Source organism: Syngnathoides biaculeatus, chromosome 13 (assembly GCF_019802595.1).
Source record: "Syngnathoides biaculeatus isolate LvHL_M chromosome 13, ASM1980259v1, whole genome shotgun sequence".
Lineage (NCBI taxonomy): Eukaryota > Metazoa > Chordata > Actinopteri > Syngnathiformes > Syngnathidae > Syngnathoides > Syngnathoides biaculeatus.
The window spans coordinates 10,950,634-10,977,329 of record NC_084652.1 but is presented as its reverse complement, the minus strand read 5'-3'; the positions used below and the strand labels follow the sequence as shown (position 1 = coordinate 10,977,329).

The window sequence follows — 26,696 nt, the reverse complement described above, 5'->3', positions numbered from 1 at the left end:
TCAACATTAATTGATTTTGTTGTTGCTCAAATCAGCACACATGGCTCTTTTTATAGGTTCCGGACATTAATAGTCAAATATTTCATCCTAAATCATCATGTACTAGTGTTCTTTTAATGTTCACACCACTCACTATTTAAGGTGTTGTTGTCACTTCATGTTTTACAGTAAAGCGTTGTCACAGTATCTGAATGTGATGTGAAGTCATATCTATTGTAAGGCTGCCAGTATACAGTATTTCAATTGCACCTAAGTATATTTTTAATGGTCACTATACCGAGGTGGAAAAAGTGATGATTTCTTTTTGATTTTCTGTCTCATGGAATGTCAGTTTCTGACAAGACAGTTGTGCTTTCTTGATGGTTACATTTTTCTTTTTAAGACATGCCTACGCTCTGTCCAAATTCGTCCTCTAGTGAGCACTGCTTAACGTGTAAGGACACTTGTCCATTCCACTACTGAGATATCAGCATTAACTCAGACGGGTTCAAAATATCCGAGTTATCTGAGCTGTCGCATGTGCTGTAGTGAGCCAAGAATGAATGTAGACAAAGTTCCAGATTGGGACTCAGTGGCGACAGTGTGGCGTGTGCCATTCTGGGAGCAGGAATTCTGGTAGAGGGGCATTGGCCCAAAACGTGAGGTAGACAGATGCTCACACTGTTGTGTTTGGGGCTGAGGAATTTAGAGATACGTGACATGACTTTGATCATGAAAATGTGTGCGTATTTGTGAATTTGCATGAAATAGAATGTAACAAAAGGCTATATACAACATCTGTGGCATGTCAATTAAGGGGCTTTTTAAAAGGAAACAAAATGGAGAGCTGGGTAATGAGATCGGAATCCTCTTTATTTTCCAGGTATGTCAAAAACACACAAGGAAGCACAAATACCCATTTACTACATCAACAGTTGTGCTTTTACAAAGATAACGAAGCTCTGTTTTCATTTATGCTGTCAAAAAGAGCTTCATTTAACAATATTTTGTATGTATGCTGTACTGAGAGCCCTTTTGAATAATTCCATTAACTGTAGCTAGTTTGCTATCATGCCTGATGAAGTATCCTGGGACTATAGATACTGCTGTATAAAAATAAATGTTTGTGATCAACATGTGCCTGGGTATTTCTTTTCATAGTCATAATACAATAAAAGCCTACATGTAGGATTATGCTGCTTGATTAATATTAGCACAGCTATAAGTGGAGCGGTGTTAAATGGGCCTTTAACACTATAGCAGATGACAAAATGGTGACTTTTTTCACCCACATTAAAGCCTCATTAATGCCCGTGGATGTTGTTTTATGATGCCTTTAAAAGCATGACTGTTGGTTTTTCATCCTTGACAGCACAACAGCAGAGTGCTTGACCAACCACAATGAGGAAGAGGTGCAGAGAAGATGTCAGGAGAGGCAGCAGGAGATTGAACAAATGCAGCAAGTGCTCGAGACCAAGTTACAGTTCTTGCAGAAGGTAAATTAGCATGCTCACAACCGTGCCGCTCGTACTGCTCACTGACACACAGTGGAGTTCAACCGGAGCTGATGCCGTGTCTGTGGATTTTTTTCTAGGAGGCCCAGTTAGCACGCAATGAGGCAGGGAGTTCGGTGTCGTTAACTGGGTCACACTCCCACACTTCAAACCACTCCCAAGATGCCACTATGGAAACTAGCATTATGGGTGAAAAGCCTCATGATGTCATATCTCCATCGAACACGAACAAAGAAAGGTACACTGCAAAACATTGAGGGGGGCACATATTAGACTGTAATGAAAATAAGAATGGTTCAGTATCATGTTATAACGTGTTAAGTTTCACATTACAATGTAATGGGTTTCACGTTATAGCATGAAAAAGTTGGTCTCGCAGAGGACACTCAGTGGTGTTCACTCACATCATTTCAAGGTGGAGTTAGGAACACAGGCAGACACAGAGGTGGCCTCGATCATATCTATAGTTACAGTATGTATAGCTAATAACAAGCGTGACTCTGCCAGTGATGAGAAACCAAAAAAATGTTTTCATTTTGGTTTGCGGCAGTACAGTGTATCAGGTGGAAAGCGTTGGTCTCACAGTTCTGCCGTCCCGTGTTCAATCCCGCCCCCGCCTGTGTGGAGTTTGCATGTTCTCCCCGTGCCTGCATGGGTTTTATCCGGGCTCTCCGGTTTCCTCCCACATCCCAAAAAATGCGACATTATTTGGACACTCTAAATTGCCCCTAGGTGTGATTGTGAGTGCAGCTGTTTGTCTTTATGTGCCCTGTGATTGGCTGGAAACCAGTTCAGGGTGTACCCCATCTCTTCCCCGTTGACAGCTGGGATAGGCTCCAGCACTCCCCGCTCCCTTTTTGAGGATAAGCGACTAAGAAAATGGATAGATGGATTTTGGTTTGCCAAAGTTGGTGCATTAAAAAAAGAGCATGAGAACTTGACTTGGGATGTAATATTGGCCGTATGGTACCTCAGTAAACATGTAAAATATGAATTTGATTTGTTCACGCATTCCTGAGTTCCAGACATTTTTCCGCCAAGAAGCCTGAAATCTGTTCACTTGAATTTCTCAAGCTTATTTACGTCATCGGTGAAGATCTTCACCTAGCTCTCCGTTCCCAAGACAGCGCTGGCAACATAACAAACGCGTGTGCTCTCATCAGTCGATTTTCTACACAGAGGCAACCAGTTGGAAGGAAAGGGGGCTGTCTTGCCAAATGAGGACAAAGCGGATAGGAAATTGGGTCAAACAGAAGTGGCTTTCATTGAGGCCTGACAAAACCAAGTTGTTTCTAGAAAGGAAATTGACACATTCATACTAAGTTCACGTTAGCGAGTCACTCTATGAGGGTCTAGATAGCCCAAAAAATGGGTCCTTTCATACAGTGAATACAATGTTTATTGAACAATCTTCGTCTTTTGGAAGGTGCGTAGAAAGTGGTAGTGGTAGGTCTCAGAGGCGCCTTATACTGTAGAGAAATCTGTACTGACTCAAAATTTTACAGCATAATATCACATATATGAATCAAAATGTTGAATTCTTTCAGCTGTTGTAGGATAACCTTTTTCCTCATCAATCTAAAAATTAATAGCCTGAGATATTAATATTCAAGTTTGCACTCATCCCATTTTCAGGCTGATCAGACAGTATACTGTACATGCAAAAGGTAACTGATTTCCTATTATAATAGTTTTCTAGTAGTGGTAGAGTAGTTTGGCTGTGTTGTTTTGACTTTCAGATTGAATCTAGAAAAATATCATGTGGTCTGTAAATATGCTTTTCTGTTGTGTCACAATGTAATTATCCTGTGTGACAGTGCCTCTGTGTGTGTATTCAGAATTATCAAGAAGTTGACGAAAGACCTTCAATCTAAGGAGGCCCTCATTACAGAGCTAAGTGGGGAGAAGATAACCCTCGTGCATAGGGTGGGGGAGCTGGAGGGTCAGGTTCACGAGCTGTCTTCATCTCTGCTGCAGAAGGACAAAGATCTGGAGGTAAAAATCGCACTTGATTTTGTCATATCTGGAGGTGGACTGTTAACTTTGATACCTAGAGTGTGGCTTGCTTTTATAATGCCTAGAATCAGACAGAAATATGAATACGAGCCGTCTAATGTTACTACATTCCACTTGTGCCAGTGCGTCTCTTCTTGACAGAAGCCCCTGAAGCAACATATGTTACATTCCTCAGCCTTATTTACACAACTGTTCATGTAGGTGAAGAATGCGGAGGATTTCGTAAACAAACACACTCACACCCATCCAAACAGGTGGCCACATTTACGGTCTTTGACATCCTCTATGGAGCATTAGTGGATGATTCTTTTGTGGTTTTGATTTGAATCAAAACTCTGGTAAGACACCTTACTTGAAAACTTACCATAATTCCCGGCCTGCAGAGCGCACCTGGTTATAAGCCCCAGTACACAGAAACAGTTTAACGCTAGCGCGGTGCTAACGTTAGCGTTAGCGAAGGGCTAGCGTTAGCTCGGCTCTCGCGTTACCTTATAACCATGTGCGCTATTGCTAGCGCCGCATCACCACATAAACCGCAGGGTTGAAAGCGTGTGAAAAAAGTCGCAGTTTGTAGGCCGGAAATTACGGTAAATTGGTGTTTAAAATGTTTAAATAACCCAACAGTGGCAGCACTGCGGAGGAATTGGTTAGAGCGCAGTCATTGATGCTTCTACATGAGGTCCCTAGCGCGTATGTGAGCATTATCTTCTATTTCATACAGTTCTATCAGGAGGAACTCAGTCATGAGAGGCTGCGCATCGAACAGGAAATGCAGGTATGCCAAACTGATGTACACCAAAATAAGTGTGTTCAAAATTACTCATCATCCAGGGATTTAATTGGGCACAAAGGCATGACTCCCACCCTGTCTTGTCATCTCGACTGAGTGTTTGAAATTCTTGTTGAAAAGCAAAGCCTACTTTGGACAAAGTCTGCCTCCCCCTGGTGAAGCACGACATTTTCAGGAATGGACACAAGCTTGAAGGACACAGCCAGCGGATTCAAAAGCATGCACTAAGACAGGGTTTATATAACCACAAAGTAACACTCCTATTACAGTTAGAACTGTATCTTACAGCCTAAAGACACATTCACTCCATGTTTGCTTTTATGGCTTAAAATGAGGGAGGGTATCAAATTGACAGTGTATATCTTGTCTTATTTGAGCTTCTGACAGTACAGGATCTACAATACTTGTCACTGCAATGTGATATGTTGTCACAAAAACAGTGTTTTGTTTTCAAGGTGTATCTGCGTGCAATTTGACTTTCAAATGACAAATACTTTTAGTGGAGGACAATGCAAATGTACCTGCTCAAATTTTCACATTGACAACATGTGTACAAGAACGTTGCTGTATTTGTGCTCAGGCATATGTGTCTTTTTTTAAAATTAGGTTTCATTATTTAACTGTTATTGTGCTCGTATGAATGCAGGTATTTGTTATATATTGTAAATCCAACAGAGTACATACAGATCTGGGCAGATGGGTTCTGTTTACAGAGATTAAATAAAAAAGGGTTGACGCATGTGTTTGTGTGTAAGCATTCCAATGTGGTGCCCTCTGTCACACGCGCCTGCGTGCAAGTGCGCATGCTGGCATCTCGCTCTCTGGGAGTTCACTGACTCGGGTTTCAGTCGGCCTGTCCATAGATCAAGTTGACTTTTTTTTTGTGACCTGTGAGCCAGACGCTGATACTGAGTTGAAGTCCTTCCAGACTTGACACTCAACACGAGTTCTTAATTTGTTCCCCAGACACCACAGCCATTTAGATCCCAATCTATGGCAGAGAAGAGGGAGTATCATGTTGACTCGTTTTATTTCCACTGTTACTAGGCAAATGGGCTGGAGGAAGATAATACTGTACAATATTTTGGATTGGGTTCTATTTGTACTTCTGTTGGATCTTTGCAGCTGCTCCAATATGAATTCTAACAGACGTACGAGTGATATAACAATTCAGATGTTAACTTTCAAAGAATCACCTTGAGAGGACATGATGTCAACTTCTCCTTGCAGGAGTCTTGGTCACTAAATTAACAAGTCAAGCAATACCTTTGTGGATTTAACTGGATGTTTGCGCAAAAGTCACAGGAAGATAGTGTGACCATCTGCTCGAATACTGGAAGAGACTTGCAAATAAACTGCAGATTCCTTGAGAAAGACCTTGTTGTTCAACTGTTACAATCACATCATTGTTGGATATCAACACAACAACGACACATATATTTACACATAAAAACAGCAACTCTGAAAGTCTTAATAATTCTTCCTCATATTTGAACATCATTAACTTTGAAAGGTTAGTGTTTCAAGGTGTGCTGTCTAGATCCATTTTATTGTACATTGTTTCCCAACCTTTATTAAGCCAAACTGAGGCACATAATTGTATTTTACATTTTTTTTAAATAACATACTACTAAACAGATACGCTACAAAAAGACTGCTTATTGACTTTATGATATCATCAAAATTCTCAATGGACTTATTGTGAAATGGGGCGGTTTTTTTTTTTTTTTTTAGTTGAAATCGAATCTATTATTCTATTGTATGAATAATACAGATGGATAAACACTGATAAACATTTCAGTGTTCTGTTTGTCACTATATGATGCTGGCAAAGATGGAGGGAGTCAAGTTTATTTGTATCTGTTGACAAAGGTCAGTGACAATTTGTGCGATAGAATTATCACGGCTTTACTTAATGTTTTATTCTCTTGACAATAATGTTGCCGTACAACTTAATGCAGCCATTGTATTTGGGTGTAAATTTCATTTTTTAGAGCGTTACTAATGTTACTCAATAGTTCACTGAGCAAGTCAGTCAGGCGAGCTGAGCTTTGCCAACTGAGCAGGAAGAAAAGAAGTAGCCTACACGAAGGGGAGTACAGCTGTGTCTATTTTCTGTTAACCCGAAAAGAAGAGGAATGTTTAACGACTCTTTGTTCGGTTAAGTGTTTATAGAGGTGGAGATCTACATTTATGGGCTTGTATTTCCTTGTTTTATGAGAAAAGAGTTTGCTGTGTCACGACCACGGACTCTAAACTCCCCCGTATTCGTGAATGGTACGGTCCGATGCTGCGGGTCTGGTTCAGCCTGCCTCCTCGTTATCTTCCCCGGAAGATCTCAGGCCGCGCGTAGCACCTGACCGTCGCGGTTACAGACGGCTGGGAAATGGGGGAAACGTCGCTCCTTTGCTCGTCAAAACCATCCACGGACTGGTAAAATGGCTACGGGGTGCCTTCTTCCGCGTTGTGTCAGCGTTAGAAGGGGCAGGGGGACAGTTCTCGGTCGTCTGTCACGATGAAGCCGGCGGCGGCGAGGCGCTCGTGACTGTCCGGGGAATGAATGGCGCAGAGAGAGCTGGGTGAAGGCTTGTTTGAATTGAACGTGTACAAAGAGACTGGTGCTATTTTTTTCCCCCTTTTTTAAACACTACGTCAGCGCGCCTGTTGCCATGGACCTATAAACACCTGCCGGAGAAGAAGCACCTGGTCTGAGTGTTCAATTGAAATGGCTGACTGAACACTCATATTTCATTTCAAGCCAAGGTTAGCTGAAGGTATTTACTGAAGTGTAAGGACAAGGGTGTCCGGTGTGAATGGAAACTGTAGATAATTCACACTAATGCCTACAATTGCTCACAACGGAGGGAAATGAAAAACAAAATGAAAGCTACATCCCACATCACTGGAAATTGAAGGTACTCAAGTGGAAGGACTGATCCCCAATGGTATGAATGCCAATTGAAAATAATACACATTAATATGTGCAGCCACTCATAAGGAAAGTGAGAGGGAACTTGTTCAATGCTGGACAACAAAATGAAAGAGACATGTCGCATCTGTGGACGGGATCTGTGCGGCAACCAGCGGCGATGGATTTTCCACCCGACTGCCAAGCTCAATCTGCAAGTGCTGCTGTCACACGCTCTCGGCCAGGAGCTGGCGCGGGATGGCCGCGGGGAGTTCGCCTGCTCCAAGTGCGCCTTCATGCTGGACCGGATGTACCGCTTCGATACTGTGATCGCCCGTGTGGAAGCCCTCTCCATTGAGAGGCTTCAGAAGCTCCTACAAGAGAAACATCGTCTCAGGCAATGCATTGGCGGACTTTACCGGAAAACAAACTCGCTGGAGAATGCTCTAACTTCTGCGGAGTGTGGTGATGCACCAGGAGACGGGATAGTGGATATTTCAGGCCTCACCCACGCCAAGTACTGTGCCCTACTTCAGGAGGACCTGGTCTACTCCTTGTATGAATCCTGGGCTGACGACAGTGTGGAATGCCAACATCACCACCACCCCCAGTCTTCAACGGGGCTAAATTCAGAGATTACAGGTTCTCACCGTTGTATATCCACCACTCCTAGAAGATGTCGTGGATGTTCACATTGGCGGGTGGCAGACTCTGACTATGAAGCAGTTTGTAAAGTGCCCAGGAAGCTCGCGCGGAGCACTTCCTGTGGCCCCTCCACCAGATATTCTGCAAGTCTCATTGGAGGCAGTGGTGGAGGTGTGGAAGTAGAGGAAAAAGGAAATGGTGATGAGCCAGATGAGCCACCATCTTCTCTGACGCTAGTTCCTGGTTCTCAGGATGTGTCAAGGACTTCAGATAGTGACCGCACTCTAGCTGGAAGAGCCAGCTCCAGCCCCTCTATAGCATCCCTGGAGACAACCGATGACTACATCCAGCCCGGAGGCAGGATTGATGAACTGTTGAACTCTCCCAAGGAGTTGTTAGATGACCAGATATCTGACACCACCCCTGAGGGACCTTCACATAGTCAATCTTCCCCTGCACCAAGCCTCTCTGTGGCCCTCTGTTTGCTCCAGAATTATGCTGTCCACCGACCGGTCCAAAGCACCAAGGGCAGTAAACTTCCAGTGCTGCTTAAACGGGGCTCCAGTCACGGAAGGTTGGACTTCCCCGATCCAGTTCTGGAACTGAACTTTGGAAGTCCAGGTGGTGACAGATACCACCGCATGGCAACACCTGAACTGGAGGCCCCACTTATCCAACTGCACGTTGGGCCGGACCGTGGTCTCACCTCATCTGATATGGAAGACCTTTCCGAAGATCTTTACATAGAATATCCACCACCAAATCCACATCAGGTATAACACAGTGACTTGGAATAAAAGAGAATGGACTGAATGATAATTATAGTGATTACACTTTGAACTGAGAACAACCCACAAAGTACTCTGTTCACACAAAAGCTGGAAACCTCATTCTAGTCGATCAGAAACCTGAAGACTATCATTTCTGGAAAAGGCTCAATACCAGCAAGTAAACTTGCGGGGAAAACCCTGTATTGGAATTCCCCCCAAACTGTTTGAAGAACAACTTGTGAACAAAAGACCAAAAAATATCTAGCAGTAATTAAATAAATAGTCGTTTTTTTTTGTCCAATGTAATGACTGGCGATGACAGTTTTGCGGCCTTTGCCACGCAGCTGGTTCAGTTGCTTACAAAGTAGGCAGGCAGGGGATGGGAGCCATTGTGGTTTGTGTCTGCGTGGAAGAATACATTGAATTAGCAGTCAGTAAGCTTCCAACCACGGCATGGCCTGATTGCTAAATGCGTGTATGTCCATGTTGGCATGCAACAAAAAGGTCATTGTCATTTTAGGGCAGAGGACTTTTTTTTTTCACATATGAAACTCAAAACTAGACTTTAATAGAAACACTTGACACGATAGGATAGCATGAAACATCCAACTATGATGATTTAGTAATCCTCAGTGATAGAATTGAAAGACTTTGTCGACTTTACGTACAAGCTGCTGACTTAAGTAGGCTATGAGAGGGGAGATGTTGAAGACTGACTACCATTGGCCTAATTTCACCAACAGCCCTTAAGGCAAAGCCACCCCATGTCACAAAACCCTCTCGTCTCACAAATGCAGCTATTCCATTTGAAATTGTAATTACTCCGTACTGTACATTTTAAAATCTTTTTCTTGCTAGATCATTTAGGCCACATCACTGATGCAACTGTCTCGGTGAGTGCACATGAGGGTTATGTAAACATAATAGCTGCACACGGCACTTTCGGTATACTCAAGCTAACTCATGCGTGTAGTAAAGGCAAAGTCCTCTGTGAGAGGCTTTCACCAACTGAATATATGAATAAGTAAAGTTTTATACGTTGAATGACTGGTACACAATCTGCAGGCAATGCTTTTGAAGTCTTGCATTTCCGATTAGACTCTGTCTGTTGTCACAACAGTGTACAGTATTTGAGGCTTGATCCATTAATTATTCAGATTCGATTTCATCCCAGGTGTCCGATATTCGTCGGCAAATATTCCCACAGACCCGCTCCTGAAAGATATGTGAAACTGTCCCATTTGTTTTGTGTAAATAATGTATTTTAATTCAGAGTGAGGCCTGACTCTATTGCTCTCAAAACCAGAAGTGCTGTGTTCAACCACTGCTTACAATCATTCTGTACTCCATCTCTCTCTCACTCTCTCAGAATCTTGTAGAGGAGCAGCAGAGCCAGCTGAACCAATATGAGTGTGCAGCCGGCCAATGTGTCACCGAGCTTCAGAAGGCCCAGATGCAGGTCCAGTCCCTGCAGGCCAAAATCCACGAGAGTGATTCCAACAACATGGTAAACCTCACTTTTGGCTTCAAAAGGAATATGACTCAAAGAGTTCGAGACTGACTACGACCTCTGCATCTGAGAGTAGAAGCTCCAGGAGAAGCTGACTGAGATGGAGCGTGAGCTTCGTTCCCTCCGCCAGGCTGCTAGAAGTCAGGAGAGAACCATTCAGGACCTCACGGAGTCCATTAGCACCAAAGACACTGAGGTAAGTATCTTGAAATAAAATATATTTGATTTATGTACGCGCTCTCATCAATGCAAATTCTGCCTGAAAAGGCCCAGGAGTTGTATCAGCTGGTGGAGGGTCAGAACGTCACATTATACAAGCTGCGAGAGATGGCCCACCGTAATCAGCTTACGCAAAGCAAGGTGAGATGTTAATGTTTGATAGTGGAGTCGTCTGATGTTCTCCAGGAAGCAAACGACAGATTGACAGATCTGCATTACGTGGACATGTATCAGTTCATCTAAAAAAAAAGAAAAATAGAATTTGGTGGAGAAACTTCATTTATTTCAGTAGTTCAAGAGTGAAATTCAAAATTAACAAGTTGCCATTCTTACCCTGACCATTAAAAACAAATACATGTGCAACAGGTGCCACAATATTCACAAACCCTTCCAGCCAGTCAGAAACCGAAAGAAAGTAAATTACAGAGAAGGTATTTGTTGTTTATTCCCTCTTCAGGCTGCCGAGGGGGTCAGCGAATCCGTGACACTCGCTCAGCTGCAGGGAGAGCTGGTAGGAGTACAGAGCTCCCTGTTCTCCCTGGGTCTGGAACTTGAGGCCAGCCAGAGAAGCCTCAGACAGAGTCAGCGACAAGGCGAGGATCTGGCCCGCTTCAAAGACAGACTAAACGCTGACCTCCAGGATGCGCTCCAGCACAGGGAAGAGACTGAAAAACACAATCAGGTTTGTGGTCACTTAAAAGGATGTACTTTGTGTATTTTTCAACAGGCTTCATGAAAGTTTCCATTTTCTACTGCAGGAGCTGCGTTGCAACCTCCAGAAAATTCGTGCCGAGCTGCAGGCTAAAGAAGAGGCTCTGAAGGAAGCTGTGGCAGAGAGACTTACTGCTGTGCAAGAAAAAAACAGAAGCATCGCACAACTCAATAACTCTCTTCAGGACAAGGAGCGACAGTTACAAGTAACCCCTCACACTTTGCCTGTTTCATACTGTACAATACATCATGTAAACTTCCGTGTAGCTTCCCAAACTTGTCTTGACTTATTTTGTAGGAGTACTCGGAGATGTTGGAAACACCAGAAAGCTCCAAACCAAGAGATGCACTTCTTGAGAAACTAAGAGAGCGCATTAAAGACAGAGACAGAGCTTTGGAGGTAGTACACTAACACAAACACACGGCGACATATTCTACCAGGGAAATTAGGGTTTTTTAAATCTTTTTGTACAATATCACATGTCCAAATAAATCTGTACTTGTCTTCCCTTCTATACTCACTCTTTCAAGTGCCTGTAGGAATGAATAGTTTACTGGCTACATCATTGGCTGAAGGAAATAAAAAAAAAAATGTACAGTGATAATGGTTTCAATTCTTGCTAGTATTTGTGTATAGAAACGTTTTTGCTCTGGGAAAACAAGAGACCACTGCAACATCTGTTGCCATTAAATGTTTGTATAAAATGAATATTTCAGTTTTGTTCTATAAATTACTGACAACATAACTCCAAATGTCATTCACAGCATTTATTTGCAGAAATAAAAATGCTCAAATGGCTTTTTTTTTCCTCTTTTGAGCTGTATATACATGTATACATTTTCCTTATTTTTCCCTAGGATGTAATACAATAAAATAAATGTGATTATAACTAGGTTTATATAAATATATATATACACACTATTTTTTAAAACTATCATACCTGAATTTGTCCCTGGATAAAATGCGTCACTTATCAAAAGTTCTTGTGCAATGTCTTCCCGCAGCGCTCTATCGATGACAAGTTTCGTTGTCTGGATGAACGCGAGGGTCAGGTGAGGACGCTTCAGCAGGCGCTCAGGGAGAAGGACCGAGACCTGGACAGGCTCCGCTGCATCCTATCGAACAACGAGGAAACCATCACGGTACACATTGAGCTCCGAGGTTGAAGGGACATTTATTAATGCACTTGATAACCAGTGTGGGCGCTGATTTTAGAGTCTGGATGCTCTGGTGCGAGGTAAAGAAGTGGAGCTGGAGCAGGCAGCCGAGGCCTACAGGAACCTTCAGTGGCTGAAGCAGCAGAGTGAGGAGAAAGAGACAAACGTTTTGAGGGAGAAGGACGCCATCATTGGCCAGCTGCAAGCAGCACTGCAGGCTCGCAGCAAGGAGACACAGGTTACAAACACTCCTTGTTCTTTTGCGGCTCGGCTTCCTTAGCTTTGTAAAACCGAACTTCAGCAACGTTGTATCTGTTTGGGCAGGACTTGACGGCAGCGCTGGTCGCCAGAGTTCACGCTGGCCCCACCGAGGTAGTAGAAGAGCTCAAGGCTCGACTCCAGCTGAAGGAGAAGCTCTTCCAGGAGCTGCTGTCTGACCGTAGCCGCCAGTCAAGCGAACACCAAACACGAGTGTTAGACCTGCTCAACACACTCGGTGCCAAAGACCAGTACCTGCAGGTATTATATAACTTGATTTTTTTTTTTTTTATTTCAGCAGTTGTAGCTGACAATAGTGTACAACTAACAGTATCTGTTCATATTGATTATTGATTGGATTTAGCTACATGACACATGTATGTTGTACTAGAGCAGTTCCAACTAAAGATTAAGAAGTAAATCTTGGTACCGAGGACAAGAAATGGCAACGTGTAGGATGTCAGAGATGTTTAGGCACCTCACACTCAAACCGTATATGTAAATGTTTGGTGTAAACGGTATGTTTTGCGGTAGATAGCAGGTGTTTGTCGCAATCATAAGAAAAGATGACATAGTTCAGGGAGTGATAAATTAGGTGTAAAAAAGAAAAAAGCCACTGAGGTTCAGGAGTTGTTTACAGCAATCAATAATTCGTATATACTTACTTCACACCCCCACCAACACACCCCCACCCCCAATAACAATTGACTTAGCTCAGAGAGGCAAAATCCTATAAACGGTACGCTGTATAATCGTAGTTCTCCAACACAACAACAAACCACTCTTAGATGGGCTCTCATTAGATGTGCGCATGTTATTAAGTATGTGTGTGTGTGTGTGTGTGTTTTCCTGTAAATGACACTGTATCCATTTCAGGACAACTCGTACAGGCTGTCCTTGGTAATAAGCGAGCGCACAGGTCAGCTGCAGGAGGTGCGCAGCCAGTTGTCACAGAGAGAACAGGAACTCTGCGAGCTGAAGCGGGACAAAGAGAGGGAGACTGGCAGGGAGGTGCAGCATCTGCAAGGTCTTCTCCGAGAGAAAGAAGCGTTACTGAAGGTACTGCTTTCAACTCTTTATTTTCTTTGCTCCCTGCTCAATATATTTACAACGTACCTGATTGATCAGGAGATGATGCAAAGCCAGGAGGAGGTAATGATGCAGTCGTCTACAGAGCCTGAGGAAAATGTGAAGGCCCTCCAGGAAGAGTTGCAATTAATCCTCAAGAAGGAGAGGGAAGCCCAGGTAAAAATACGCTTGAGATCATCTATTTTTCATCTTTGTGTTTCTATTAACATCTTTTAATCGCTCCTTATAGAAAGAACTCTCAGTTCTGCGTTCCTCTGTGACTGCCCAGGAGGGAAAGAGAGCCGCAACAGAAAGTACCGAAGTATGTTTTTGGCATATCACAGTGTCTGGGGAAAATCACCTTAAGGCTCATTCGTTTTTGTTTTTTTTTTTGTCCATAACTAATCTAGCATGTGCTGGAGCAGCTTGTGTTAGAGTACCATCAGCTGAATGGTGCCCTGAGGACCGAGAAGAGATTATACCAGAGTCTCAATCACTCAACCGGTGACAGGTAGGCAGCCACAACTTGAGGTACACCTGCACAGCAAAATAAGAGCTACCGTAATTCCTGGCCTACAGAGCGCATGTGGTTACAAGCCTCACCGAGTACATTTGTAAAGGAAATGCCATTTGGTACATACATACGCCGCAAGTGCCCACATTAAAACCCGCTTTGAAACATGACATGTTTACAAAAAAAGACTGTACACAGAAAGAGTTTAACGTTAACGCTAGCGCCACGCTAACACTAACAAAGCCAGTTAAAATAAAACTTGCGAGTAAATATCACTGAGACACACCAGTAACATTACAGTAGCACAGCGCTAACAAGGCAGGAAAAAGCCACTTCCTCGGCACCACATATATTCCACCGGTCTCATTCTTACCTTTTCCGCTCGAGTGCCTGCTTGCGGCCGTTAGAAAAAAATGGACAAATTAGCCGCATCACCGCATAAACGGCGCAGGGTTGAAAGCGTGTGGAAAAAGTCTCTTTGGAGCCTTGAAATCATGGTACATTGGGAATTCTGTCTTGGATTGCTAAATTTTATCACAATACAGGGAATGGGGGGGCAAATAGATTCTAAACTTTTAAGGGGTCTTTCTGTTTTTCGCTTTTTTTATCAATATATATCTGTCCAACGATACATCCCTGTCACTGCAAAAGTGAGCATTATTATCTTTATAAAGTGGGAATTTCTGAATGAAGGGATCTCAATAGGTTGTGCAGGTTGGAATGTGATGAATGTACCGAGAATTGATTTGACACAATCTCCAACTCTTCTCCACTCAGCAGCTCGGACAAGATCTTGGCCCTCCACACTCAACTAGACTCAGTTCAGGCACTCCGCGGACAGCTTGAGGAGGTCCTCGGCCGGATTCAGAACATGGCCCTCGAGATGGAAAGGGCTGCCAAAAGGCAGCCTAACTTAGGAGGTGGGAATAGTCAGAGTTGAGCTTCAGGGGCTGCAGGGGGGGGGGCTGGAACAAATGCTGTGTGCTGTTTGGTGTGACCTCAACATGTTGATGAATACTTATTCCAAAAAAAGTTGTAATCATAGATAAGAACATCTAACATCATTCAGATGCAACATAGTTCCAGAAACCGAACATTAATTGATTCATGGTCATTAATATACTTTTTGGTGTTGTGAATGTTTTATACGGTTTAAAAAAAAAAAAAGCCCGCATTTTGCTTTTCACTGCTAACTGTTCTGTTTTGCCATTTCTGTGTACCGTCTCTCACCGATTTCACTCTTTCCTGCCTTAGAACCGCAGTCACGTTTTCTTCAAGTCTTGTGGGGAAACTGAAGCCCATGCCTTATACGTACAGTCCAACGTTTCGCCAAATATTTGTTTTGCCGTAATTTTTGTTGTCTGCAAAAACATGTAATTCACACGCTCTGTGGAAATCCCAAAACAAGAGTAGTTTTACCCCAAGCTTCTGCAGTCAATTTTAGGCCAGACACACACCGGATGACGCGGCCGAATACCACAGAACTGTTGCACGGTGCGCGAGCTTATGGTACTTTACGACAGCCAGGAATTAAATCACAGGTGAACTGCATTGCAGATTTGTACATGTAACAGTGTTTTAGCATCTGATTTTCTTTGTGAAATTGACGTTTCCAGGAACGAAGCGACATCTGGTTGCTGCTAAGCTGTAGTTACTAATACACTAAATACAATGTGTATATAGTTTTACATTACTTAGATATTTTTATGATTGCACCCGTGAATAAAAACTAAAGTGTGGAGAGTCTCTGTCACCGGGAATTACGATTGCGGTCACTTAATCGGGGATCATTGGCAACAAACTGAAATTTCCCCACTCTCTCCATTATTCCCGGCCATTTCCGTTCTCTGTGATTTTATTTCTCAGTGATTTTATCATGTAAGCAGCCTGGCCAATCTGCTTCTACCTTGACAATTGCTACATGTTTTTTGTGGTTGAATGGAAATTTAAATTTAAATAATTTATTGCAGTTACTGTGGTGCCTCAGTTTTTCCAGGCAAGAACACCTGAGGTCGCAGTTTTTTCATTTTCAGTCGCGTCGTTCGGTGTGTGGCTGTCCGTATGTTGCAATTTTGCACTTTTTACAATATCGTCTAGATAGGCATGCGACATGAACTCAGCCGTACTAGATGAGATGGAAGTAAATCAAGTTGTTTTGTGCTATTGGTTAGTTTTTGCCATAAATTCTATATCCTGTTAATTCCATCCTGGAAGCTCACTTCAGACATTCCATGTCAACACTTTTGTATTTCAAGTGCAACTAAATAAAACACATGCTGTTGTCCTCTGTTGAAGGGAAGTACTTCTCTTTATGGATTTCTCTTTCTTGTGTTCAATGAGGGAATATTTTAAATATTCCAACCCAGAAATCCCAATTTTTGTCCTTTAGTAACCCACAATCTGCCATAAATCAACCCTTTTTTCTATTTCTTATTAAAAAACTGCCAATACTTAACATTCACCTTACAGTTTATTGTAAACATGACATTTTCACATCAAATGTCTTCATGTCCCTCGTTCATGAAAGTGTGCCACGCATTCCATGTCTGCATGACTGGTTTTCCCAAAGCACCCCCAGTACAAAACATCCAATTAGCACAGTTCTCATACTGACTATCAGGGATTAAATGCATCACTAATTAATTCTCCAGAAATACAACTCCTCTGTTAATAAATCAGTTTGTGTTTAGAAGTGTCAGCCTACAATACTCCATTGTATAATCAAGCATTAATTAACCCCTTTTCTGATGCTAACAGAATTTATCCACTTACCACAACATTTAAGTCCACTCACATCGTGAGATCCAAATAAACTAGTATTTGTATCACAAATTACACTTTTTTTATGTTGAACTTCACTGCATCACACTGAAATGTTTAAAAAAAAAAATCAATTTCCCAATTCGATGCTGTGCAGTTAGTCCAATCCCGCCCAGCCCCACCAAAATAAATAAAAGCACGTTTACTACATTTGTAATGACATGTTGATAAAGTGATCAGATTGTGCACGTGGCCAGTGATTAAATACTAGTGCGGTTCTTCGCTGGCAGTAGCCAATAAAAATGTCTTAAACAGCCTGTGTTTGCTGGCCAAAGTATGATTATATAACCCATGACCATATTTTTCTCCATGTCCTCCCTGGTTTACTCCACCCTGTGTGTGTTTTTGGCCAACTGGAAACGGATGACATAACATTTCCCCTCAAGTCCTGTGACTCCACGTCAGAGTGGAGCTGTGTTAGGGAAGACAATAGACCATGGTTGGGGGGGGGGGGGGAATGTGAAACTTGAAGGAATGAGGAATACATGAGACTTCATACATAAAGTATAAGGAAGTACACATGTGGGTTGTGTCCTAATGTGGCGGCTGTGTTTCCAGACGTCAGCTCTGACGAGGAAGAGGAGGGGGATGATGAAGACGGCAGCAGCGACGAGTTCACCGACAGCATCGAAGAGGACGAGAAAGTGACGTCTGCGAGTTTGCCTTCCGATCAGGTTGGATTTTTTTCACTCACGTATCCACGTGGAGTCGTTTAATCGCCGCAAACGTGACAAATTAACATTCGGATGTGTTTGTGAAGAGTGCAAGATCCTGCGGACGTGACGAAGAGCGTGGATCCCTGAGGACCGGAACACAGACGGCTGAACTACAGCTAAAAGAAATACAGTCGCAGCTTGAGAAGGAAGGATTCACCTCGGTGACCCAGATGAGGTGGATATTTGTCCAAGTGACAAGCTCCATTGTGTTCCCGCTGCCTTTTTTGTCTTTTCCAGCAACAACATTGTGGTGTGTTTGCACAAAGGAGCACGCTGCAGAGGCTTCAAAGGGAAAACCTGATCCTGAAAGAGCATCAGGGTCGGAGATCAAACCACGGGTGTGTCGACCAGGGACAGGGTGATGATGATACTGATGAGGAAGAGGATTACATGGAAGATGATGAAGACGGGCCAACTGCATCAATGCCTGACAAAGTAAAACTAATATCCTGTGTTTGTTCCGACCTTTTCCTCTTTAGATTGACGTTAACAATATTTATGAATCAAGGCCTATTCTACAGATATATGTGAATTCACAGGTATTAAATCAGATTACATTAAAATGAAAATTAATTGTGGAACAGGCTTCAGCTAACCAGTGACAGTAAAATAATAAGTAAATGGCAGTTTAGTCTGTAGTATGGAATATATTTGCTACGACAATGCATCCCTGACACTAACATTTCCAAATGTTGAGGCCACACTAATTCATTGTCATGTTTTTAAAATTCCATTATTCGATCGTGTATTATTCAAAATTTACCTTTTGAAGTTGAAGCTTGCGCCATATAAAAAAAAAAAAAAAGCTTTTGTCATATTTGCTCTGACTCGACAGTAGTACATGATAAATGTGATACAAATCACTTCACACTTCAGTCAAACCTTCGATCATTGATTGGTTGGTTTTCCTCGGATGCTGTGGTTTCATATGTCATGAACAGGGCTTGAGGGTGGACCCAAATGCGCGACTCCAGAGACAAGCAGAGGAAACCTTTATTCTGTCCAAGGTCTGGGATCAGGCAGACAGTCCAAACAATCATAAGTAATAGTACGGCAGGCTTACGAGGGTGGTCAGTGGACAGGCGTGGGTCGGTAAACGAAGAGGAGAAGTCAGGCAAACAGGAGTGCGGGAACGAGGCATCAAGGACAACGATCTGGCGGAGGACAAGTCGTCCCCCGGGTCCTATATATAGACTGGGAGGCATCAGCTGGGACAAGGTGCAGGTGTGCGCTGACTAATTGGCTCGCCACACCCAGCCTGGGCAGGAAGCCAGGAGCATGACAGTGCCCCCCCTCAACGCCCGGCCTCGGACAGCAGAGGAGCATCAGGATGGGCTGCGTGAAAGTCCCTGATGAGGGAGCGGTCCACGACGAAACGGGAGGGGATCCAGGAGCGCTCCTCCGCTCCATATCCCTCCCAGTCCACCAGGTACTGGACCCCCCCTTCCCCTGCGGCTGGAAGACAGCAGCCGGCCCACCGTCCAGCATGCGGAGGGGTGGGGGGGGGGCTTGGCCGGAGGAGCCAGCGGCGAAGGGCGATTCGGGCAGCGGGCGATCAAGTGTCCCAGACGCCCGCAGTAAAAACAGCGACACTCCTGTCGCCGGCGCAGACGCTCCTCCGCTGGCCCGTTGAGACCCTCCACCTGAATGGGTTCAGCCGTGGACGACCGGGCGGCAGCCGGACTGGACCCCTCCCTCTCTCCCTCAGTCATTGTGGCTAGTTGATCCTCCATTACTAGTCGCTGGTCAACCTTGAGGGCCAACGCGATGAGTGCGTCCAGCGAAGGAGGGAGATCTACAGCGATGAGGAGACCCCGGATTTGGGAGGAAAGCCCCTGGAAAAAGGCGTCGTACAGGGCGTCCTCGTTCCATTGACTCTCGGCGGCGCAGATCCGGAACTCGATCACGTAGTCCGAGACGCAACGACGACCCAGGCGAAGCGTCAAGAGGGAGGCCGCCGCTTTACGCTCCGGCGCCGCATACTGGAACACCTGGGTGAATGCGCAGATGAATGACGTCCAAGAACGACAAGTTACTGAGTTACGACTCCATTCAGCCGTGGCCCATGCCTCCGCCCTTCCCGTCATGTGGGAAATGACAAACGCGATCCTGGAGCGGTCTGTGGGAAAGGCGGACGCATGCAGTTCAAAATGGAGATCGCACTGAGCGAGGAAAGGCTTGACTTTCCCCGAGTCGCCTGAGAATCGTTCCGGTCGGGATAGCGGGGTAACGCTGCTAAAGGGGAGCTCCGTGGAGAGCGGTGCGAGCGGAACCGGTTGTACCGGTGGAGTGGCCACCGATGGCGTGGTAACCACGCTAGCCTGGGAGTTTAGCCACGGCTCCAGCCGGGTGCAGATCTCATGGAGCCTCTTGTTGGTTACCTGGAGAGCGGCCTCCTGCTCCACCAGGCGTCTGCCCTGGACTTGCAGGGAGCGACAGATAGCCTCTTGAGTCGGCTGGGTCCATGTTATGGCCAGATCGTTCTGTCATGAACAGGGCTCGAGGGTGGACCCAAATGCACGACTCCAGAGACAAGCAGACAGTGCAGAGGAAACCTTTATTCGGTCTGGGATCAGGCAGACAGTCCAAACAATCAGAAGTAATAAATACGGCAGGCTTACGAGGGTGGTCAGTCGACAGGTGTGGGTCGGTAAACGAAGAGCAGAAGTCAGGCAAACAGAAGTGCAGGAACGAGGCATCAAGGACAACGATCTGGCAGAGGACAAGTCGTCCCCCGGGTCCTATATATACACTGGGAGGCATCAGCTGGGACAAGGTGCAGGTGTGCGCTGACTAATTGGCTAGCCACGCCCAGCCTGGGCAGGAAGCCAGGAGCATGACATCACATGCATTACACATTAGAGGTACAAGATGTATCCAGAGATCGTATATTTTCGCAGTACATATTCATATTATACTAAGTCATAATGATTAAATGTGACAAAAGCGATTGTTTTTCAAAATCAAACTCTCACTTTAATTCTCAATGTCATACGTTTTTGGTAATGTTCAGCCCTTTATTAATGCTAATCCTAATGGTAATGATTTTAGACTGAAATAAAACGTTTTTGATGTTTGTGTCGCAGGGCTTGAAGCCTCCAGGTGGCATCGGGGAGGCAGAGCGGGGCCTCAGGGAGCGTTCGGAGAGGCTTTGTTCTGAGAACCGAGAGCTGCAGGAAAGGCTAATGGTGTCTGAGGCCACTGTCCACGCTCAGGCCGAGCAACTCAAGGACTACAGAGACCTGCTCAGTGAGTGTGGCCGATCAGAACGTCGTCAATCCGCCGTTTAATATGCATGATACTCATCACAGGAATATGACTGATTGAGAAGTTTCATTTCCTAGCATTCACGATTTCACCATTTGGTGTCTGTGCAGGCGAGACGTCTGTGCAGCAGGCCAGTAAGCAGGTGCAAGTGGATCTTCAGGATTTGGGCTATGAGACTTGTGGACGCAGTGAAAATGAAGCAGAGAGAGAGGACGCCAGCAGCCCAGGTGAAGCTCTTGCACAATAATACATCTCGTACACCAGGCACGACTGAAGCTGTCATACACATGACTGAAACACTTATATACAACCAAAATATTCTCATGCAACTGAAACTCTACTGAAATGCTCTCACACACACACACACTACTGAAATGTTCACATTAACACTTCGGAAATACTCCCATATGCACGACTGAAAAGCTGTCACACACTACTGAAACACTCTCATACAGACGACTGAAATGCTTTCACACACAAACACACACCTCACACACTACCGAAACTCACAGGCACACATGCATAACTGAAAGAATTGTTTAGCTCTTAAACACTACTGATGCACTCTCTCTCACACTCACTACTGAAATGTACTACATCACAGGTGTCGAACTCAGGCCCTTTGGCCCACGAGGCAATTTAAAATTAATATTTGAGCTGGCCCGCCAATATTACAAGTATTACACACTTGTTTGGTTCCATATTAAAAGGTTCATTTGTTCAACCTCGGCCCACGGCTTTGTTCAATTTAAAATTTTGTCCCTCTGTGAATTTGAGTTTGACGCCACTGTATTACATCATTACCCCCACCGAAACACTCTTATAAACACTATTGCAATGCTCTTTATACTCGCTACTGAAGTGCTCTCATATACACTAAAAAAACCCTCATAATCAACCCGAAATGGTGTCACACACACTACTGAATCTCTTTTTGCTCTCACACACAACAGAAATTCTCTTATACACACTAGCAGTAATTGTAATTAGCTCATATACACTACTGAAACGAGTTCACACATAAAACTGATGTTTTTAAATGGCCTCTAATTTTTTTGCTTAAAAGTTTATTTTTTTCCCCTTTTTTCCCTATTCTTATTTGTCGATTTAAAATTTCAAAACGCTGCATTACATTCTATACTCATAAATCTTAGTGTTTTTCTTCCACAGAGTTTGACGACCTCGAGATGTGCACGTCGTTGTCTCATCAGCAGGAGGAGAGCGTGAGTGGAGGCTGGTACGCAGGAGGTAGAAACAAACATAACGGAGGCGCCTACGAAGAAATCGGGGATAAGTCCACATTGCAGCACCTGGTCCAAGATCTGCGCACTCAGCTGACCCGCTGCCACAAAGTGATCCGCGGGCTTCAGATGCGTGTGCGCTCCCTGTCGGCCACAAGCGACTACGCCTCCAGCCTGGAGCGGACCTCGCGCAAGGTATCGCTAAATCAGCTCCTCATATCACAAAAGATGGTTTTGTCACCTTTAACTTGTGTTTTGCAGGTCAATTGGGCTTTTGAGATGTCGCCCGGCCAAGAGGCCGTGGAGGAGGACGAAGGCTGGATGTCCGACACCCAAGCGACTTCACCCGGGTCCAAACCCAGTCGTGAGCTGAAAGAATTGATGGCGCGTGTTGCCACCTTGGAGGCACAATTGAAGAGCTCCAAGCTGGAGGAGAAGAGCCAAGTGGAAGAGGGCAAATGTGCCACATGGCCGGGGTGAGTATAAAGGCATCGTACACATTTACGCAAAATAAAAAAACACAAAAAAACAGCAACAACAGATTCCAGCTTGCTGAACAGGATAAGGCATGTCATCTATTATTCATTATAAAAAACCTCACACATTCACTAAAATGATAAAAGATGGCGCCACACCCCCGTCAAATATCCCTAAAATACCACAAGATGTTGCCAAGGAATTGCAGCACTGCCTTGAGTTTCATTCCTTCTGTGACCAAACTCAAAACGCAAATTATTTTTCCCTATGAAATAAATGGAAATGCCGTGAATCAGACAACATTTTTTTGTAACTTATTTTAATAGGACTGTTTCGACACTAAAAAAGCACACGGTTGTAAATAGTATGTAAAGAATTTAATCGTTCAGTCATTTTCACAGAGGATAAAGAATATGTGCCTGGGACTATTGCTATATTTTCTGTCTCCGTGTGTAGCTTTGTTCAAATATCTGTTGCTTAAAAATGTGTTGAAATGATTTTAATTAGGAGCCAACTAAAAACTTTTTCAAGGCGGGACTAGTTGGGCTTTGTCATCCGTCCCTATTACTGTGTCGAAAATAAATTGATGAATGACAGATTTCTGCATCCATGACCGTTCTATGAACCAATCATCAGACTACAAGTTGTCATCTCTACCTATCTTAAAGTGTAGCACCCCAAAAAAAAATGCTATGATTGTAATTTCTCCCAAAAGTAGTACAATGCAGTCTGGCAATTTCAGTAATATTCACACCTTTTCACAACGGAAAGGACTAAGCTACTGATAATAGTTATCCACATAAGACATCGAGCCACATGTAATATTCTGCTGTCGTGACCCTCCGACCACTTCGGCAACTCTTCCTTGTTTCCCAGGAAGTACAACTCGCTAATCCAGGCCCAAGCCCGTGAGCTCTCCCACCTGAGGCAGAAGATGAGAGAGGGCGAAGGAGTCTCGCATATCCTCACCCAGCATCTGGGCGATACCACCAAGGTGCCCCAAAAGTCACCATGCGGAAATACAGCTCTGTCGTCAACAATTGCTCGTTGTAATTTGTTCTCGTTGGACTTTCAGGCCTTTGAGGAGCTACTGCGGGCCAATGACGTTGACTATTACATGGGTCAGAACTTTAGAGAGCAGCTGTCACAAAGCACCGCGTTGGCTCAGAGGCTGCTCACCAAGATCAGCGGACGTAAGGCACACTCACGTCTCGGCTGCCGTGATTCCCGGCCTACGGAGCGCACCTGGTTACAAGCCTCACCAAGTACATTTGCAAAAGAAATACCATTCGGTACATACATACGCCGCAGCTGTGTAAAACCTGCAAGAGCCCACATTGAAACACGAGATATTTACAAAGACGGTACACAGAAAGAGTTTAACGCTAGCGCTAACGCTATCAGGGCTGGTTAAAATAAAAGTTACCAGTAAATATCACTGAGACACGCCAGTAACACAGCAGCAAGACGCTAGCACAGCGCTAACAGGGCCGGTAAAAGTCACCGCCTCGGCACATACATTCCACCGGTCTCATTCTTACCTTTTCCGCTCGAGTGCCCCCTTGCGGCACAATGCACAAATTAGCCGCATCACCGCATAAACCGCAGGGTTGAAAGCGTGTGAAAAAAATCGCAGCTTGTGGGCCGGAAATTATGGTACTTTGTTGTTGTATTTTGTGCCAACGCCCATCCTGCGTTTTTTCCCGATTTAGGAGCGGAGAGCCCGGATGACAAGACGGGCCAGGAGTTGCTCGCCTTGCAGTGAGTCAGCCTCATTTTTCCAGTGTTTGTGTGTGACTGAGGAGGATTTTTAACTACCACGTTGTTCCAAACCGTGCTAGGATAGCTTCACTTTCAAGCAAAATGACTCGTACCAGAAAGTTGTCGAAAGTAGCCGAAATGACTTCTCTATGTCACAAAATGTTAATACAGTGAACCCCCGCCTGTTTGAATTTGAAGAGAATTTCTGGAGGGAACCTATCCACCTTTATTTATTGAAAAACTCGCTTGTTAATAAAAGTTCTACTTTGGCACCACCTTGTGGCATCTTGCTGCCAAGGGACTATGTTGAAATGGTGTGTCACCTATGTTGGGGCATTTATAGGCAATTATGAATATTTTTGTGTCTTCATACAGACTTTTTGACTTTTATATTTCTAGATGTAGGGAGAATGGTGTAAAATTGGTAAGTACCGGGGTTCAAATCCCTCACCTGTGTGGAGTTTGCATGTTTTCCCCGGTTTCTTTCCACATCCCAAAAATATGTGGTAGGTTGATTGAAGACTCTAAATTGACCGTAGGTATGAATATGAGTGCCATTGGTTCTTTGTTTATATGGAGCCTGCAATTGGCTGGCGACCGGTTCAGGGTTTACCCCGCCTCCCGCCCACCATCTTAGAATGCCAGGGGAATTTTTATTTTTTTTATAGTGCACTTTAAAGAGTATATGTACCAAGTTTTATGCTTGTATCACTTTTTGAATTATTCTTTCTGTATTTGCAATTATCTGCTGGATTTACTGGGGAATAACTGTGGTAAGGCCACTGTTGGTTTTGATTGCCTCACATCAGCCGCAGAGAATGGAGGCAAATGTTTGTCATAGCTACCTGTTGCTTGGCAGGATTCAAGTTTAGACACAAAGAGCTGTAAAATAAGAGCAAATTGGACTCGGTCTACTGTTTCCATGGCAACTCTGGGTAGCTCCACAGAGTGCAGAGAGGATAAGAAGCTCAGCGAGAAAAGACTCCTTAATAAAGATTGTAAAAGATTAGTTTACTTTGTACATTTTGGGATCCTTTCTTAAATCTAAAATTGTCACAGTTTGCACTACCTATTCTCTATTCGTCCCTGGAACGCACCCATTTTGTGTTTTTTGGACTGTCTTCGACAATCCATAACATGCCACAAGAGGGCGCCAAAACCATGTCAACAGATAAGTAGTACTGTACAGTGAATGCCGGCAAACTCGAGGTTTGGGACCCGTGGGACCCCAGATTTTTTTCCCTTCCTTAGACAAAACAAATAATTTCTTTTTATATTTATTGATTTATTGTTATTATTATTGTTGCTATTGTTGTTGTACTACTGCGATTGGCTGGCAACCAGTTCACAATGTACCCCGGCTCCTGCCTGTTGACAGCTGGGATAGGCTCCAGCACTCCCCGCGACCTTTTTGAGGATAAGCAGCAAAAGAAGATGGATGGATGGATGGATGTTGTACTATTCTTATTATTGTTGGGAAATTACAGTCTAAACATTTTGGAGCAGGGTTAGTTACAACATGGTGCCTATCCTAATTCCCAATGAATGTGTTGTAAATAGATAGATAGATAGATAGATAGATAGATAGATAGATAGATAGATAGATAGATAGATAGATAGATAGATAGATAGATAGATAGATAGATAGATAGATAGATAGATAGATAGATAGATAGATAGATAGATAGATAGATAGATAGATAGATAGATAGATAGATAGATAGATAGATAGATAGATAGATAGATAGATAGATAGATAGATAGATAGAATGGGAGAGTGGGAGAAAGGGAGAACAGTCTTTGATTGATGTAACAGGCCAAGGGCTAAAGAGGAGACAGATGGCCGTCGTGGTTAATCCACACTCAAGCAGGTAGCGTGGATCCTTTACTGTTAAGATGATTTGGCTGCAAAGACATCCCACCAGCTGCTGCTAAGAGGCTCAGAGCCGCCGGAGAGTGGAAGTGCTCCTTCGCGTTTTATCGGTATTGCGGCGATATCGGGGATGAAATAGTTAGTGGCGGACGCTATCATCGTAATACTTCTCCTTTTGGACTTTACTGTGGTTGTTATGGCTCCGTTGTGGAAATATATGATCTCGAAGAGCACTCCAATGTACAGGGACTCTCTTTGGTCTTTTTCTATGAATAACGGCCGAGGTCGATCCAGAGATATTTGCCTGCTTAGAATGCTGCATCAGCAACATAAACAGTAAGAAATGAATCCGTGTTGCTAGGTGACTCCAATAGCTATGTAAGGAAATACAAAACAGTTTAAAGTGTACATGAAAATCCGTTTCAAATGAATCATTTTAGGAGAAAATTAATACGACAAATGTTGGAGGAAATTCAAGAAG

At 44.0% G+C, this 26,696-nt stretch overlaps 1 protein-coding gene across 4 annotated transcripts in view; it reads left to right on the top strand.

Annotated features, from left to right (window-relative positions):
- LOC133510454 (myomegalin-like) overlaps window positions 1-26,696 on the top strand; it is a 48,344-nt gene that overhangs the window by 11,806 nt on the left and 9,842 nt on the right. For 2 of the 4 annotated variants that reach the window (XM_061838353.1, XM_061838355.1), the window contains exons 6-33: window positions 1,352-1,475; window positions 1,574-1,731; window positions 3,332-3,488; window positions 4,231-4,284; window positions 9,992-10,129; window positions 10,209-10,328; window positions 10,400-10,492; window positions 10,809-11,033; window positions 11,110-11,268; window positions 11,361-11,462; window positions 12,068-12,205; window positions 12,279-12,458; window positions 12,545-12,739; window positions 13,355-13,537; window positions 13,607-13,723; window positions 13,797-13,868; window positions 13,957-14,057; window positions 14,838-14,980; window positions 17,439-17,554; window positions 17,641-17,771; window positions 17,863-18,031; window positions 20,683-20,845; window positions 20,974-21,090; window positions 22,034-22,299; window positions 22,366-22,580; window positions 23,458-23,575; window positions 23,657-23,774; window positions 24,294-24,342. In XM_061838353.1, coding sequence (XP_061694337.1) covers window positions 1,352-1,475; window positions 1,574-1,731; window positions 3,332-3,488; window positions 4,231-4,284; window positions 9,992-10,129; window positions 10,209-10,328; window positions 10,400-10,492; window positions 10,809-11,033; window positions 11,110-11,268; window positions 11,361-11,462; window positions 12,068-12,205; window positions 12,279-12,458; window positions 12,545-12,739; window positions 13,355-13,537; window positions 13,607-13,723; window positions 13,797-13,868; window positions 13,957-14,057; window positions 14,838-14,980; window positions 17,439-17,554; window positions 17,641-17,771; window positions 17,863-18,031; window positions 20,683-20,845; window positions 20,974-21,090; window positions 22,034-22,299; window positions 22,366-22,580; window positions 23,458-23,575; window positions 23,657-23,774; window positions 24,294-24,342 — 3,921 coding nt within the window. Of the gene's footprint in view, window positions 1-1,351; window positions 1,476-1,573; window positions 1,732-3,331; window positions 3,489-4,230; window positions 4,285-6,604; window positions 8,626-9,991; window positions 10,130-10,208; window positions 10,329-10,399; window positions 10,493-10,808; window positions 11,034-11,109; window positions 11,269-11,360; window positions 11,463-12,067; window positions 12,206-12,278; window positions 12,459-12,544; window positions 12,740-13,354; window positions 13,538-13,606; window positions 13,724-13,796; window positions 13,869-13,956; window positions 14,058-14,837; window positions 14,981-17,438; window positions 17,555-17,640; window positions 17,772-17,862; window positions 18,032-20,682; window positions 20,846-20,973; window positions 21,091-22,033; window positions 22,300-22,365; window positions 22,581-23,457; window positions 23,576-23,656; window positions 23,775-24,293; window positions 24,343-26,696 lie in introns of those variants that run through there. The other 2 variants (XM_061838352.1, XM_061838351.1) reach the window with 2 other exon arrangements.